The following is an 11,363-nucleotide window of genomic DNA, read 5'->3' as shown; positions in this document are numbered from 1 at the left end:
TGATTTCAGTCCTGAGTTTGATTATTTTCTGCCATATTCTTCTTGGATGTGTTTACTTCTTTTTTGTTCTAGGGATTTCAGGTGTGATGTTACGTTACTAGTACAAGATCTTTCTAATTTTTTTATGAAGGCACTTAGTGCTATGAACTTTCCTCTTAGCAATGCTATCGCTGTGTCTCATAAGTCTGGGTATGCTATGCCTTCATTTTCTTAAGGTTATGTAAATTTTCTTCTATAATTTTGTAAAAATATTTTTTTTGTCCTTGAGCTGGGAATCTTTCTCTTTCTCCTCCTCCTCCTCTGCCCCTCTTGTCCCCCTCCTCCTTCCCCTCCTCCTCCCCATCCTCCTCCTTTTTCTCCTCCTCCTTCTCCTCTTCTGTCTCCTTTTCCTTCTTCTCCCATTATTCTTAGGTTTGGTTTTTTTCATGACCCATGTTTCCTGGATGTTTTTGGTCAGGAACCTTTTAGATTTAACATTTTCTTTGACAGATGTATCAGTTTCTTCTATCATATCTTTCATGCTTGAGATTCTCTCTTTTATCTCTTGTATTCTGTTAATGCTGCTGCATCTGTAGTTCCTGTTTGCTTATATAGATTTTCCATCTTCAGGTTTCTCAGTTTGTGTTTTCTGTATTGCCTTTATTTCCATTTTCAGATCTTGAACAGTTTTATTCATTTCCTTCACCTGTTTGTTTATATTCTTGGCTTTCTTGGCATTATTTTAAGGGTTTTATTCCTTTCCTCCCATTGTTTGTTAGTGTTTTCCCGGATTTCTTTAAGGGATTTATTCATTTCCTTTTTAAAAACTTCAATCATCTCCATAAAATTGGTTTTAGGTTATTCTCTTGTGCTTCAGTTGTGTTGGAATATCCAGGGCTTGCTGTAGTAGGATAGCTGGGTTCTGGTAGTCCCATATATTGCCTTGGTTGTTGTGTTCTTATGCTATCCTCTAGGGATCTGGGTTAGGGTAATTATAGATTTAGGTGCCAATTTCCGAGTTTATCTTTATTAGATGGATGTTTTTTCTCTTGGTTTCTGTTTCCTTTATGGTCTTCTTGCCTGAGACACCAGTGGTTCTGGTGACTGGCAAGTCTTCAGGTCCAGGATGGTGTCTCCACTGGGGTTTTGATGGCTTGCATGATCTCTGGGATTTTGGGTGCAAGCATTGCATCGGGGTTCTCAGGTTTTGAGAAGTAGTGTGGCCTATCGTGTTCCAGGTACTGGCATAGTCTCTGGTAGACTAGAGGTTTTCTGGGATTCTGGGTGCTAGTGTGATCTCTGGGGTTTTGGATACCAGTATGGCCTCTGGGGTTCCAGGTACCCATATGGATTATGGGGTTCTGGGTACTGTCATGGTCTTCCACAGAGCAGTGGACTTCTTCTGGAGTTATGGACTGGATGGAGACCAGGGGAGGGAATATTAGGAAAACTGGATGGGCTCTAAGTAGTGTTGTTGGGCTATGTGTGGGGTCCTACCTGGGATTCCAAGTACAAGCATGGTCTCCAGTAGAGCAGTAGGCTTCTGCTGGAGTTGTAGTACAGAGGATATAGAGATGGGGAGGGGATGTTATTGGGAAAACAGCTCCACTACTGATCTTTCGATATTGTTGATCCATTCCTTCTTGTTGAAAACTGAACCCCCAACTTATATGTTGCTTTCTTATACGTGCATCTGAAATCATGTCAACAGACTTTACAAAGTCTATCTTCCAGGCTGAATATTTATATGTTCCTAAAAGTCATATATTAAAACTCAGCTTATCAAACTCAATGGTGTCATTGAACAAAGATACAAGCAATTTTAGAGGTTGACCCTCTCTAGAGTCTCCCAAATTCTATGTTTCCTCATTATAGCCAGAAACCCCCACTGCCCTTTTACAGCCTACTCAAATGCTGCCACTTCAGCTGCCTCATGCTTTGCCTTTATCATTTCTTGTTGCATTACTGACAGAATCAATCATATTCATCTTTGTGTTTCTTCTGTGTTTTCTTCCTCTGCATTCTATCCTGGATTATCAAAAACAAGGTTTTCCTTCCTCCCTCTCTTCCTGAGGCCAGCACTTTGCTTATCCATAAGGTCAAGAACTATGTCATGTTCATATCTGCCATAAATAGAGCCTTGGGCATTTCTGATGCTCAATATGTATTTATTCAGTGACTGAACGACTGACAGAGGAAAGTTTGGATGATGAAATAGCTATTTCTCTATCCCCAGAACTCCTGTAGGCAGGGATTACATGAATGTCTATATACCAAAGCTGGTGTAGAGATGCCTAACACCACACAGATGCATGTGTCCTGATAGGGCACCTTTGTTTAAATCCATTTCAATCTCCCATCTTGTTTTAATAGAAATTTTCCAGAGTGAGTTGAAGCAAGAGTCCACAATTTAGGCCATAAGAAAGACATTTTCCCATGTTTGTCAGGAAAGGAAGAACCTGGCTTACAGGAGTCTAGGTAGGAGAGGCTGTCACTTGGTCTCAGTGAAGGATTCTTCTAGAATCTTCAGTTTCATTTATCTGGAGTCTTGAACTACATCAGAATAACTTGGTATTGGGTTCGGTCGTTCTGGGAAGACTACTGGGTTTGTTGTATAGACATTTGGAATGACCACACCTGCCTGAAAAACAAAAGCAGACAGCAGGTACACACTACACTAAGGATAGAGTAGTTCTCTAGAGGTTGGTCTAGAGCATGGTGCTGGTGAGGTGATGAAACCTTTAGGAAGTGAGGTCTAGTGGATGGCAATCAGGCTGTGTGCACCACTTTCATGAATGGATTTATGCTTGACTCAGGGAGAGGGTTAGTTTTCACAGGAGGATGTTGTAACAAAGCAAAGCCACCTCACATTCTTGAGTCTTTCTAAACCAGAAAACTCTTTTCTTTTTTCTTTTTCTTTTCTGTATTATAACTCAGAGGAGAAGTCCCCCAGGGTAATGATGTTTAGATACTCCAGCCACTGGAGCTGAGAGGCAAGTAAACCTTTTGATTTTATAAATTTCCCAGCCTAGTCATAACAACAGAAAGTAGACTAAGGTACCCCAGTAATAAAGAGTTATTAAAGACACACACTGAGACCCATCGATATTTTTCCACTTCCTCCTTTTTAGCTGAAATGAAATCCACAGAGAGACCCCGTTAGTTCCCCATCAACTTGGGGGATATTTCTACCCACAAAGATCTCAGGACTCACATTGTTGTTGTAGTGACAGCAGGCCACTTGGCAGCCAAAGTGGGAGGACACACTTGCAATGCAGAGCTCCAACAGGCAGAAGATGAGCAGTACACCAGAAATAGCCATGTATGTTCTCTGGAATCAGAAGAAATCTGGATGGCATCACTGCTGTGCTAGGAGTTTGATGGGACTCTGTAATGGACCACCTGTGTGGCCTTGGCATCATCTCCCTCCCTGAACCTTATGGGGCAAATGTTTTCCAGGTTTTTGTGAGGCTAAAGTGTGGGTGGAAAATGGTTATTTTATCAATCATTGCAATACGCTTTATGGGAAGGAGGTTCATAGTAAGGAAAATGGTTTCTTCAGGGGTAATTCCTTAGTGAAATGGGTTGTGTAGAGAATACACATGACCATGCACATCAAAGAGATCAGGCTGGATACTATGATGAAGAGAGTTTTGAGGAGATCAGTCTGACAGGGACTGGGGGCATGTGAAGGAGGGGAGGAGAGCTTGGTCTGGTGGGTGAGGCTGTGGTCCACAGGCAGGTTGAGAGAACATGTCCAAAGGTATTTAGCTCAGTGTCACTGTAGCTGATGAGTACAAGATTAGTGCTGAGGCCCAAACTGATGTGTGTTGTTTAGTGTAAAACCCACCTGGATGTCAAAGAATCCACTGTTCAGAATGAAAATGTTCCTGACCCTTATTATACCTGAACTAAATGTGGCTCTGCCCCTCATATCTCTCACATCTTCTTCTCCTTCTTTTTTTTTCAAGACAGGGTTTCTCTGTGTAGTTCTGGTTGTCCTGGAACTCACTCTGTAGACCAGGCTGGCCTTGAACTCAGAAATCCGCCTGCCTCTGCCTCCCAAGTGCTGGGATTAAAGGCGTGCGCCACCACCGCCAGGCTTCTCTCACATCTTCTAAGTCCCACATTAGCAAGAATCCTTTCTCCCTTGCTGGCAATGTACAACCCTTTTCCCTCCTTTTGTCACAGGCCTATGTGGTGGTTTACAGCCTCCTCCCTTCCTCCAAAACCTATAAGACCTCTATTTTGTCATGTGAGCCTGAACTATCCCCAAAGTCTACCATGCTAGCTGTCTGTCTATCTGTCTGTGGAGTAATCACTCTTCCTAGACTCCCTCATCCCCTGAGACCTGGAGCTGATCTTCACCATAGTGGCTAGAGTGAACCAAGAACCTGCTATAGAGCTTGTCTCTACAGTATTGGACCTCTCTCCCTTTCTCAGTCATCACTTCTTTTAATAGTGTATGCTAATTAAAAATTAAAATAAAAATTAGTTGAATTTTTCCATATGGCAAGAGGAAAATTTGAAATCCGGTATGCACCCCATCTTCTATTCCATGGTGCTGGTTGCTAGCCCAGGTCAGCAGGTGACAGCTGTTGGAGCTGTCTAGTCATGCTCATTCAGTTTCTGCTTTCTGTGGATGCTAAAGATCTGCTGTGTGTGTGTGTGTGTGTGTGTGTGTGTGTGTGTGTGACAGGGATTGTATACCCAGAGAAGCCTAAAAGCCCATTTGGCTATGCAGAAAAAGTTTGTTAGGGTCTGACAATCTTAGCCTCTCCCTGTGAGGGGCTGTTGCAGAGCCTGAACTTGTGTACATCTTGACATTTGCAAGAATATGAAGCCATTATGTTAGGAGAAATATGCAGGATTCAGGTAGATGAATGGTGCATGCTTTCTCTCATATGTGGAACCTAGATTTTAGTGTGTGTGTGTGAATGTTTTGTAGGTCACAATGCTAGAAGGGGAATCTTGAGAAGATGGAAAATGTCATAAAGGAGGTGGGGAGTGGAGAGATGTTTCTATGGTTGATATCACTGGCTGCTTTTGCTCAAGGCCTAGGTTCAGTTCCCAGCATCCACATGGTGGCTCATAGCTGTCTGTAACTCCAGTTCCAGGACACCCAAGGGTCTCTTCTGACCTCCATGGGAATCAGGCATACATGTGGTATACACAAATGTACATGTACATAAAACACTTATATACACAGAATAAAATAAATAAATTGTTAAAAATAAAAAAATTAGAAAGTAAGTAAAAGCTGGTACTAATTTGGGGGGGGGAAGAAAGGGAGGCAACTGGAGGTGAAGGGTGGACAGGAGGTGTAAAGGGAGCAACTGAGGCCAGAGGATGACAGGTATGAGTCATGATGAAACTTTGTATAGTAACCTAAAAATATAAACAAGAGAGCTTTTAAAGGAGGGAAAAAGTGGTCTTTGAATCCTGGTCTATACAGCTGGCAGGAAAGCTGAGGTGGTGGATGGCTGCTCATGAATTGGCAGCTGGTATTTCTGCATCATCATGTTTGATTTTTCTAGTGCTACAAGGTACCTAACTGTCTTACAAAGGCAGTAAAAGCTAAGGAAAGGATACGCCTGAGAACTTTAAACTGTCCTGGCCCCGAGAGGACTTCCTTTTATTCCAGTGTTCAGTGGAAAGGCTTAGTTGCCAGGCCCTTTCTGACATGGTCTGAACATAGCTAAATAAAGGCAGAGGCCTGTGTTTAAGGACACTCACCGCATTCCAGTACTCATGGGAAGGGTAGAAATAGCCTCCTGCGACACACATGTCTGTGATGAAGAGCATAATGCCCACTGCAGAACAGATGGCACTGAAGATGTTCAAGCCCACACTGCCACTCAGCTGGAGAAGACATACAGGGTCAGGGTGGGAGGGGAAGATGAGTAGAACTGATACCTGCAGGTTCAGCAAGCGTCCTCTCCCCATTTGTACCGTGTTAAAATAGATCGTGCGTAGTCTTTACCATTGTAACCATTTATGAAAGTCATAGCTCAGTGGTATGAAACACTTTATGCTTCATGTACAGAGAGGTATGTCGAGATATGTTAAACTTTCCTTTCTTGGAATTTTCTAATAGAGCTCATCTAAGTAGGAAACTTGATCACAAGGAGGCAGTTACTCTGGGCAACCTGCTCATCAAGAAAGCAGAGTCCATTTCTAGGGAAGCACGAAAAACTCTGTCCTTGTTGGTCTTCAGAGTTCAGATTCTGGATTTCTTAGAGAAGCACATACTGGGGCTGTTACCGGCCCCTGCAGGAATGGCTGGAACCCTGACTGTGCTATAAGCTATGGACATACTCACTCAGTTCCTTGTTCTGTGTAGTGTGTCCTGGGCTCTTTGGAGCTTTGTTTCTGCTCCTGTGAGGGCTTCTTATGCAAGTTAGTCAGTCCTCTCTGTCTTTTTCCCCATTCTGACAACTTGTCCCTTCCCTATATGAGATATGTGTGTGTGTGTGTGTGTGTGTGTGTGTATGACAAAGCATAGTTCAAGCGGTGCAAGAGTAAGAGGAGAATTGTTTGTCAATCCTTTTCTCCACTGTGACACTATAGGTCCCCAGCTGGGACAGACGATCTCAGCATGTGACTTACCAGGCAAGGTGAATTGGGCTGAGTTTCTGCCGCCACTGACAGAGATCCTGAAATGATAAACTTGTGCACAAGATTGGGAATTTACCAAGAGTTAGGCATCAGGTACCCTTTCTCAGGAATCTGGTTCTGAGAAGGCATCTACTCTCTCACACACAGAGAGACTTATGGAGACCCCAGATCCACAATGGTAGAGAATGTGTGTGCTGCTTTGCTAAGGGACAGGGCAAGGATGGGAGAATCAGAATTTTAGAATTCACCAGAGCAGGTTTTAAAGTTTGGTTTGAAACTTAAGTGATCTTTGGTGCGTTATTAGCTTGTCTAAGTCTTTATTTCCTAATATGAGAAAAGTGAACATCTATATCTTTTTAGGCATCATTGTTAAATGTATGCCTCACATTGACTGTCTTGTTCACAGTAGTGAATTGACGTTAGCCCATCTCCTGCTGTTTGCTTACAGATGTTCTCCATCTGTTGCTTTCCAGGTTTTTGTCTCGAGATTCACGAGGGGTAGGGCTCTGGAGGGGAGATGGAAGGAGTGTCGACTTCACTGTGGTGTTCAGATGAGAGCTCAGCATTGGTCCCTGCCTAATGCATGAATGAATAGGTTCTGTTCAATCGCTTAGATAATGAACACGGGTCTCTGATGCTGAGCATCATACGAGGGGAGAGCTGCCAATGCTGGTGCTCCATAAGCAATGTGGCTGAGGGATCCCTTGACCTTGTTTGCCCAGTGTGTGTGGTCTGAGAAAGCATCAGCTAAGATGCAGGGTTCTACTTGAGGTGCTTTAAGAAATGGCTTTGTTTCAGGGGAGGGAGGATTGCGTTCAGTTGCTAATCATTCATTGATTTAAAGCACACAATTCTAGTATTTTAAGCATATTTGAAGAGTTGTACAATCTAAGTTGAGAACATTTTCATTATCCCATCCCCAGTAGTAATCGTCCTCCTTCCACAAGTAGTATTTTTCTTAAACCTTGAGTAATAGTCCACCTAGTATTACTGTTATTTCCTTTATAAAGACAGAACAAAATCTGTGTGTATGTCATTTTCTTCAGCCATGCAGCCCCTAGTAAGATGCCGTGCTCCAGCAAGTACCTCCTCACCCATGTTTTTATAAGGAGCCATAACTAAACTCAATGGGGCAAAAGAAAAAGCACCATGAAAGTAGGAGATGAACTACTGGGAGAAAAGGGGATCAGGCGTAGTGGGAAGAGGAATAAAAGAGGGTAATGGAGGTAAATGTGATCGCAATATGTGTACAATTTTAAAAATGAGTAAAGTAAATTTAAAAATATGGGCAAGATGAGGCTTAAGGATTTTAAATACTTCACTCAAGATCACCAAGCAAGTAGCAAAGCTTGAGATCAAACCCAGGTAGCCTGGCTTCAGACTCAATGTCTTAGCCTTTACTCTGTCCTCCCGCTTGGGGCAGATGCATAGTTATCTATAATGTGAACTTATTTCAGTTGTTTCCCTTCCAAGGAAAATGTCCTTTTTTTTTTTTTTTCTGTCAGTGGAGAAATAAGTCTCAATTCCACAGATTTTTTTTCCCTTATAGTGATGTGTAGGAAGGAAGAGAGGGAAAAAAGTTGAATTTTTATGATTTTTTTTTTTTTGTTAGTCCCCTGGAAGTGCCAAAGAAGATGCTCCTTTGTTATGGAGGAGGGCATTAGTAATTGATGGGAAGTGGAAAGACAGAGGAGTTAAGAAAGTGACAAAGAACAACAGCAAACAAAAACAACAACAAAACACTGGAAGACAAAGGGAAGAAGGTTGTGAGCTGAAGGCCCCCAGGGCACCTGGGCACTTCTTGGTTCTAGCAGACACTCAGGGAAATCCAAGGTGACACAGTAAACGAGTGAGTAGCAGTAACATTATGAGATGTTTCAACACAGGTCTAACCTGTAGAGACTGGGGGGATGGGAGGGGGCGGAGCTCCAAGTCTGGGTCGGTTCAGAGTCTAAGGAAATTGCAGCCTGGGAGGATGGGTCATGGGTCAGAACAAATTCTCTGAAGGATACATCCTTATGGTTCTGTAGGCTGGCAAGGTTGTGGAATCACAGAGTGCCAGCTCACTTTATTATTACTATATGGGAAAGGCTGGCATTGTTTGACTTCTTAGGTCACTCTGGAGTTTGGATACTTATGGGAAACCTTGTGTTTGAGTCACAGGGAGGTGAGGGAAAAAAAAGGAAGTCAGAGAGTGGCAGAGCAGGGTGTCTGTGTGTGTGTGTGTGTGTGTGTGTGTGTGTGTGTGTGTAGGTACCAGGAAAAGAATGAGAGAGTCCAAAGGCAATAAACCAGCATGGAGGAAGAACTGTAGGATTTTTGTGGAGTCACAGATCACCTTGAGAATGTAATGAAAGCCATGGACCTTTTCAGAAAAATAATGCATAACTACCATGCTAGATATTTCACCAAAATGGCCCCTGGGTCTATCTATGGATAGTGAGTTAAACATTTTCACTGTTGGGCCACAGGCTCTATTGACTATTGAGGAAAAAATGTTTTTGGAGCTCAGTCTTCTATGTTTCTGTTGTACAATGCCTGAAAGCTTAGCTTCAGTACTGTTCTCTCTCGCTCTCTCTCGCTCTCTTGCTGTCTCGCTCTCTCACTCTCTCCCTCCTTCCCTTCCTCTCTTCCTTCCTTCCTTCCTTCCTTCCTTCCTTCCTTCCTTCCTTCCTTCCTTCCTTCCTTTCTTTCTTTCTTTCTTTCTTTCTTTCTTTCTTTCTTTCTTTCTTTCTTTTTCAGTTTTTTTAAGTTAGGGTTTCTTTTTGTTGCCATCATTGTCCTGGAACTGGCTCTGGAGACCGGGCTGGCCTCAAACTCACGGAGATCTGCCTGTCTCTGCCTCCGGTGGGCTATGATTAAACACAAGCCACCACTGCCCAGCTGTTATAGTTTTCTTTGTAAGTGAAATGTTTCTGGGTTGATGTTCTAGAAGAAATAACTTGGTCTTTGATGATTTTAGCCTTGTAGGGCTATAGCTTGATTTGTGATTACCAGTTTCAGATTTTCAAAGACCTAACCCCAGAACCTCAGAATGTGACTGTAGACAGGGTTTTATTATGTAGTCCTGGCTAGCCTAGAGACCACTATATAGAACAGACTGGCCTTGAACTTATAGAGGTCCTCCTGCTTCTGCCTCCAGGGTGCTGAAACTAAAGGTAAGTTCTATTATGCCTAATCATTAGCATTCTTATAAGTGGAGGTTAGCAAAAAACATGACTTGGCTAGAAATTATGTTAAATGAAGTAACCCAAAATCTAAAAGATGAACACCACATGATTTATCTCATAGGCAGATTTTGGTGTGTGTGTGTGTATGTGATGAAAAGAGATCATAAGGTTGATGGCAAATGATAGTGGCAGAACACTCAAGACATGAAGACATGAAAGCAGAAGGGGGCATGATGAATTGTCCACCTGTCATTACCTGGACCATGTGGGAAGACAGTCTCAATGAGGGGTTATCTATGTTTGTTTGGACATGTCTGGGGGAGGATTATCTTAACTAAGTTAATTGATATGGGTAGCAAAAAGTCACTGTTGGCAGCACCATTCCTTATGCAGGGGTTCCTGACTGTGTAAGAGTGGAGAAATTGAGTTGAGCACAAGCAAGCAGGTAAAGTGAACACTCGTTTCTCTTTGCTCTCAACTATGGCTATGATGTGACTAGCCATTTCAAGTTCCCACCACCTTGACTTCTCTGCAATAAAGGGCTGTAGACTGGAATTGTAAACTAAAACAAATCCCTTCCCTCCCCCCCACTTTGTTTGTTTTGTTAGAGCATTTTATTCCAGCAATAGAGATAAAACTAAAATAGTGAGGTACTAAGGGAAGGAAGGGGTCAAATGGGAGGGAAGCCAGGGAACAAGGGATAGGAGTGCTAGAGAGAAGGCAAATAAGAACTAGAAAGACTGAAAGTGCAGTTATATTACTTTGTATGCTAATTTAAAACAACAATAACAACAACAACAACAACAATGATATTGAGACACAAAGTAGGCACAAATACAAAGGGAAGACATCACAGGAAGATGGCTATTTGTGACGTAAGAGAGACTTCAGTGGTAACTATCAGCTGCCCTGCTGGTCTTGGACTTCTGGCCTTCAGAACTGGGAGATAGCTCATTTCCACAGCTGGGAGATGTCCAGCCTGTGGCACTTTTTTTATAGTCCATCCCAACCCCTTCTCCAGCTAAGCCAATTGGGCAAGCACCTCCAGATTCCCAAATAGCTTAGCAAAGCTGCCCTGAGCATCAGACTGGAGCTACTCACCCAGATGCCTCCCCAGAAGGGGAAACCTCCATAGAGGGAGATAGGTACATAGTGGCTGAAGATGTTGGTGATCATGATGGAGCCCAGGCCAATGTGCACCAGGCCAATCAGGATTTGGATGGCCTGTCAGGAAAGCCAAAAGCTGAGATCTTTGCCTCTGGGCCCTGATTTTGCCTTTGCTTTGTAATTCCTTTATATTCTAATACCCATTTGGTTTTGGGTTCCCTGTCTAAAAGATAATGTGAGAAACATAATAATAAAATTAAAACTATCTATAGTCAACCTCCCCCCCCCACCACACAGAAAGCAAGCATTTCCATTTTGGCATAACATTCTATTCTTCTTCAAACATGTATCTTGGTAACATAGAAGTGGTGTCTCTACACTTTAACATGTTCTTGGGTCATTAAATTGTGTGTGTGTGTGTGTGTGTGTGTGTGTGTGAAAGAGAGAGAGAGAGAGAGAGAGAGAGAGAGAGAGAGAGAGAGAGAGAGA

General features: G+C 42.8%; 1 protein-coding gene across 2 annotated transcripts in view; it reads right to left on the bottom strand.

The window, feature by feature from the left end:
• Positions 1-2,126: 2,126 nt before the first annotated feature.
• The window catches only part of Ms4a8 (membrane spanning 4-domains A8), a 14,164-nt gene continuing 4,927 nt past the window's right edge, over positions 2,127-11,363 (bottom strand). For both annotated transcript variants that reach the window (XM_028777465.1, XM_028777466.1), the window contains 5 exons: positions 10,869-10,991; positions 6,589-6,648; positions 5,716-5,841; positions 3,194-3,310; positions 2,127-2,620 (listed from right to left, as the gene is read on the bottom strand). In XM_028777465.1, coding sequence (XP_028633298.1) covers positions 2,516-2,620; positions 3,194-3,310; positions 5,716-5,841; positions 6,589-6,648; positions 10,869-10,991 — 531 coding nt within the window. In that variant the 3' untranslated portion in view covers positions 2,127-2,515. The remainder of the gene's footprint in view (positions 2,621-3,193; positions 3,311-5,715; positions 5,842-6,588; positions 6,649-10,868; positions 10,992-11,363) is intronic.

Source organism: Grammomys surdaster, unplaced genomic scaffold (assembly GCF_004785775.1).
Source record: "Grammomys surdaster isolate TR1022 unplaced genomic scaffold, NIH_TR_1.0 310, whole genome shotgun sequence".
Lineage (NCBI taxonomy): Eukaryota > Metazoa > Chordata > Mammalia > Rodentia > Muridae > Grammomys > Grammomys surdaster.
This window is presented reverse-complemented; position numbering and strand designations above follow the sequence as displayed.